This window comes from Pongo abelii, chromosome 8 (assembly GCF_028885655.2).
Source record: "Pongo abelii isolate AG06213 chromosome 8, NHGRI_mPonAbe1-v2.0_pri, whole genome shotgun sequence".
NCBI classification, from domain to species: domain Eukaryota; kingdom Metazoa; phylum Chordata; class Mammalia; order Primates; family Hominidae; genus Pongo; species Pongo abelii.
This window is the reverse complement of record NC_071993.2, coordinates 95,631,394-95,637,393: the sequence shown is the minus strand read 5'-3', so window position 1 is coordinate 95,637,393 and position 6,000 is coordinate 95,631,394. Positions and strand designations below refer to the sequence as shown.

The following is a 6,000-nucleotide window of genomic DNA, read 5'->3' as shown; positions in this document are numbered from 1 at the left end:
TAAATCAGTGTTTTACCAATGGCAATGAGTCAACTGCTTTTTTCATTGGTTTGTTTTTTGAGCCAACCCTACATTATTTGCAATTATAATGAGCACTGTTCCTTTAGAACTAGATGTTGTCAAGAGATGCAGAATCTAATAAAATGAGTTTTGGTCATGATTGAAAGTTAAAGAAACATTTAGAGCTCAGTCAGGGAGGAAACAGCTTGAAGAAGAAAGCTAGCAGCAACTTTAGCAGAGAAGCAATGACAGTGAAGAGTTCTGTCCACACAAATTAGTTGAAAGAGGTTACAAAAGAGGCTACCAGAGGTTACAAAATATTGCATAACAGAGTGAAGTACCCAATGGATATACCATTAATGTTTTTCTAAGTCGATGGGAAGATGCTTAAATGTCTTAAGAGACTACAGAAATACAAAATCAAACCAAGCCAAAGAGGAAGTCAGCTGCAATTTTAGTGGGTATTGCAGACTTCCCTCTCCTCCAACGGAAGAATTAGCTAATTCTTAAACTCCAGAGAGGCTGGCCTCGATGTCAACTGCATAGTGAAACATAAAATCTTTGAAATAATTATAAAAATAGCTCAGTATATCCACCAGTGGAGTAAGAAGAATTTCCCTGAATATTTATAAGCACAAGCTTAGTATCCTGGTCACTAGTTTCTGGCCACTAAGCAGCCTCAACTGATTGGGAAAATTACATCAATTTGTTTGAGATGGTTGAACTATTTCTTCCATGTTATTATTGAGCAAATAGGCTTGCTGCCCCGTGCTCACAGAAGCCAATATCTGGACACTGGGTTTTGAGGAAAGAAAAACTTTATTGCAAGACGGGTCAGCAAGGAGACAGGAGATGGGCTCAAATCTGCCTCCCCAGTTTGGAATCTGAGAAAATGTATGGCTTAGAGGGTGAGGGAAAGGATTTAGGAATGTTGGTTTGGCAGGGACTGATTGAAGGTCTTCAAATTTGACCACTTAAGGTAAGGTATGTTGAGACAGATTTCAGCCCTGGATATTCTGGGCCAATGAGCCCCTAGCTTCTGAAAGAGTTCCTGCATTTAGGTTCCCGTCATGTCCTTGTCTTCTTGGTTCCCAGGGGAGGGATCACTGGTTCTAGGTTCTGTTAGAGGCAAAAACATTTTTATTGTGCATGCCTGGGCTAAATGGCTTACAGTTTTTGGCTCTGTTATATCTACAAAGTAACTTGACATTTGCTATCAACAAAATACGGCCCATTTGGGCTGGTCCCATGGTTATAATGGGTGTGTGGACGGTCGAGTGTTTCAATTCTGGGAAAGTTTGATGTGATTGTATTCAGTTCAAAGAAAATGTGTGAATAATTGATATTATATGTAGCATATAAAATGTTTACAATATTTAAGAGATTGGGCATACTAGCATGTTTGATAAATAAATTGATGATGCAATTTAAAATACATAACAGAGTATTTGATTTTAGACTTATGATTTTTAAATTGAATATTATAAAGTAATTTGGCTAAATGTGTGAATAGTATTGGAATATTTAAAACAACTTAATATTTATTATGTTAGTAAATTTATTAGTTTACAAAACTGCATAAATAGCTGGAAAAGCATTACTTGTTAGGCTAAGAATTTTAAAGATTATTTTTCAAGTTCTTTGTCAGACGCGTGTGGCTCTCAGAAGTAAGTTTGTTGGTCTCTAGCCTTTCTCAGTGGCCACTGAAAACCAGATTTTGATTACGAAATGTCTGAAATACAGTATCTTGGTTTGAACCCTGAGTCCTTCCTGCCAATGTAAGAACTTTTCTTCCTCCCTTAACTTTGCTTCCGTCTTTCCTGCATGTTACCACTGGCAGAGCAAATATGACTCAGAAACCGGCTCCTCAGGGTTGTAACATTAGATGATACAGGCTTGGGTCATTACACATGACACCAGTGCCTTTGTTTCACTGGGCTGGGCTCTCTGGAAGGTGTGCTGCTGCCTGAGCTGCTGGAAAAGCACTCACAGGTGTTTGCTAGAAAAGCACTCACGGAGCTTGCCACCAGCTTGGACTTCTAGGGACTTTCCTCTCAGCCAGGAAGGATTTTGATATTCATCAGAAATACCTCCGGAAGATTCAAGGAGCTGTAGAGGTGAAGTAAGCCTGTGAAGGACCAGCATGGGAATCCTATACTCTGAGGTACATCACCTTTCTGAAAGCAGAGTTCCAAAGATGTTAAAAGTTGCTCATGCTTTTCAGATGTAATTTTCTATCCCTGTTAATATATTTCTGTTTTGTCTGTTCAACTCCCTGGGGGAGCATTAAGTCAGAAAAAATAAAGTCCTATGCGTTATTCTTTTTGATATTCTTAATAGTTTAAGACAAAGTATTTTGTAATTCTAAAATATTAGCTAGATCTAAGTTGAGATGAATATAATACACATTTCATAGTTTCTGGATGTTTGCAGGGATAATTTGGACAAAATCGAGTTTGAGTTGTGCTTTTCTCATGACAAACACTCAAGAGAAAAAGAGAAAATTGTACCCAACTGGATTTTCTAAATATCCAAAAGATTGACTGCCTCTTTTATGGAACCACATGACCAGAGTAATGCCTTTCAGCTTGGTATTTGAAGGGAAATTCACCTTTAGTAAATATTAGTAAAAACTATCACTATGAAGAAGAGGAATAATAACAATATATTTTGATAATTTTATTATTTTTTTTCACATCTGATAAATACTAAGGTACTTTTACTTGTATTGGAAGTAACTTATTAGAATCAAATGGATTTTTAATAATGTTTCAAGAAAGTACAAGCAAGGAATGTTTAGACAAGAGTACAAGAGGTGTAATGATGTCATTATACATAATTTACTCCCTCTCTCCTCTGACACAATTACCTGGTTAATCTGCATTTCATTGCAGATGCTCAGAGGAAACTCCTTGGATAGTTTTGATCTCCTAGTATTAAAGACAGTTTATTTGCAGTTATTTCTAACGCCATGTGTGTATATATCTCTCTGTGTGCAAGCGCAGTGTTTGATTGGTTTATAACTCTAGGTATGTCTTGCTCAGTGATTTTAGCCTCATGAAGAGATCATATACACGAAAATGACAAAACATGTAGTGCTTTTAAATGCTACTCTGGCAACTCTCAAACTTTAGACTGCCCAAGTGTCAGGGAGAGAAGTTTGTTTGAAATGCAGTTTCAAGGGACTCCAACCCAGAGAGTCTGTTTCACGCAATCTATGGTAGGATACAAAAGTATAGTTTTTAAAAGGAACATCCCATAGATGACATAGGGATCTATGTCAGAACATAGATCCCTATGTTCTGACATAGGGGTCATCTGTTTACCACCATCCTGAGAAAGAAAGACTGCCACAGGCCAGTGCTTTTCCATTTTTAATGTCTATACAGATCTTCTGAAGGTCTTGTTTAAATGCAGATTCTTAGTCTGTAGACCTGGGTGGGACCTAAGATTCTGCATTTTGGTTGCTTTTTCGGATTGCATGTGGGAATTATATGTGATTTGGAAAAAGGAAAAAAAAAGCCTAGTCTCATCCTCAGGTATTCTGATGTAGAAAGTTGGAAGTAGGACTTTTCATCTATAGTTTTAAAGAGTTTGAGACTCTTTAAAATTAAATAGTAATCTCTTATATATTTAAACATAGCCTACTCATTTGTAATATATCATTTGCTCTGTGTTTCCTAAGGATAAAGACTGTGAGCTACTCATTAAGGACAAGAAAAAAGTCTTCTGGATCCCTGGTCCTATGTTGCCTGGAAGAATCTGTTTAAAAAAAAAAAAACTTCGCCCAATTTGAGTGTGGGAAGCTCCTCTAGATTGGGGACATAGGATTCTCATTTTTTCTTAGAGCTTTGCAGTGCTAATAGTTATGCAATATATATTTTTAAGAAAGAAGGAGAGAATGAGGGAGGATCCTAGAGAGCTGGTCCTGAAATCTGCACTAGAGGATAAGCTTAGAGCTCAGTGAGAGGCCCTAATTTTGAATAAGTAACTCCAACTGCATAAGATGGACTTTTAAACAAGGCTGATTCATTTAAACCCTTATCAAAGATATTTGTTCATAATATTTACAATAGCAACAAACATTTATTTAGGGCTTCTTATAGATCAGGCCCTATTTTAAGCACTTTATATGTATTAACTCATTTAATACAGCAATCTTATAAGAGTCACTTTTAGTATCCTTATTTTACAAATGAAGAAACTGAGGAAAAGGTAATCACTGGCTCATAGTTATACAGTTGAAAAGTGCTTATTGGCTGGAGATTAGTGGCTAGATGAGTCCTGTGTTTACCCGTTCAAAGAGATTCTTCTTATATCACTGCTGAACTACTGAATTCTTCTACTACTTGTTATTTCAACAGATATGTCATGCTCCATAAGAGAGTTGGTCTTAACCACTCTGCTGTTCTGCCATTGACTAGGATGGTGCCCTGCTCCCTTAGTGGAAAGAATGAGTAAACTGAATCCAAGTCCAATGAGGTACATTCTACTCCTACCTTGCAACAGAGAACTGTTGCATTGTGAAGTAGTACAAAAATTGGAAAGAAGAAAAATGCTGAGAACTTAAAAAAGTTCAGGAACTAATACTTAGGAGACTTAAAGAATCTTTTATAGACTTTTGATCTCATCAGCTGCAGACACAGGCCCCAAAAAGTGTTTCTTGAAAATCATATCTTAAAAGATGTATTCCTTTAAACATTGGGAAGTTCTCATTATAAGGCTGTGAGTGAAAGGATGCACACACACACACGCACATACACACACAAACTTAAAATTAATCTTTTGGCAATGGATATGTTTTTCAGAGAAGCTGATGTTACTACAGAAAAAGGAAATATAGTTCAAAAAACAGAAAGATTGTCTTGAAACACACAATGCCTAGGGAGAGCAATTTAGGTCAAGCAAGTTTTATTGGAAAAGCTGGTACAGTTGAGAAGGAGGAGTCAGGGAATACAGGAATAGAGATGTGACTAATTGAATGGCTATTGGACTGAAAGTCAAGCAAATCTATATTTTAGTCCTGATTGTGCCAGGAACTTCAAGGGATTTGAGAGGAAGTCATTTAACCTCTCTGAGTCACAGTTTTAATATTACAAAACAAGAGAGCTGAATGAGATCTGGTTTAACATTTAACATCATATCATTCTGTGATATGAGAAAGGCAAGGCAGAGACAATGGGGAAAAAATTTCATTCTCACAATCTTCCCAGCTCTCTCCATCTACTTTGTTTATGTGTGAACTCCTAGCAAGATTTTGGTATTCAACAACATATGCAAGAAGAGCATCAGGCGTTTTCATCCCAACTGGTTTTCTAATTCTTTCCTTGTATATTGAAAGTAATTTTACAAATTAAAATGTTGTGCTAAGTCACAAAAGTTCAGAAAGAAAATGATAACTTTCACATATGAAAAGACACCAGGATTGAAAATGTGTATGCCTTTATTTATTTATTCTTTCATCCATCCATTTGTTTAACCAACCATAATTATTGAGTACATACTATATTTCAGGCATCTGCTAGTTCCTGGTGTGTGTATATATATATATATGTTGGGCATCCCTAATCTGAAAATTTGAGTGGAAGTGCTTCAAAATTCCAAATTTTTGAGCACAAACATGAAACAAGTAGAAAATTTCCTGTTTGACATCATGTGATGGGTCACAGTCAAAATGCAGGTGCACAATGCACAGTTTATTCAGCATTAACAAGAGAAAAAAGACTTTCCCAGCCCCTTGCAGCTGTGATATATCTTTTTCTTGAATACTCAGATTTTCCCATGAAAGCAAGTCCACAAAGGGTAAAAAATGGCACCTGTGCAGGATGAATGAGCCTATAGCAGATTCGCCGCTCTGCCTCCATGGGGCCAAGATTTATGTGTATTTCTCTGTGTGTGTGTTTTTTTTGTTTTTTGGGGTTTTTTGTTTTGTTTTGCTTTTTCTCTACTCTGTGATGTAAATATACTGTTGAAAATATCAAAAAGTTCTGCAGATACTTA

At 36.5% G+C, this 6,000-nt stretch overlaps 1 protein-coding gene across 1 annotated transcript in view; it reads left to right on the top strand.

Moving 5' to 3' along the window:
- Positions 1-1,655: 1,655 nt before the first annotated feature.
- ANKRD22 (ankyrin repeat domain 22) overlaps positions 1,656-6,000 on the top strand; it is a 30,525-nt gene continuing 26,180 nt past the window's right edge. Inside the window, exon 1 of the mRNA XM_024253851.3 lies at positions 1,656-2,164. Within this exon, the coding sequence (XP_024109619.1) occupies positions 2,144-2,164 (21 nt within the window). The 5' untranslated portion in view covers positions 1,656-2,143. The remainder of the gene's footprint in view (positions 2,165-6,000) is intronic.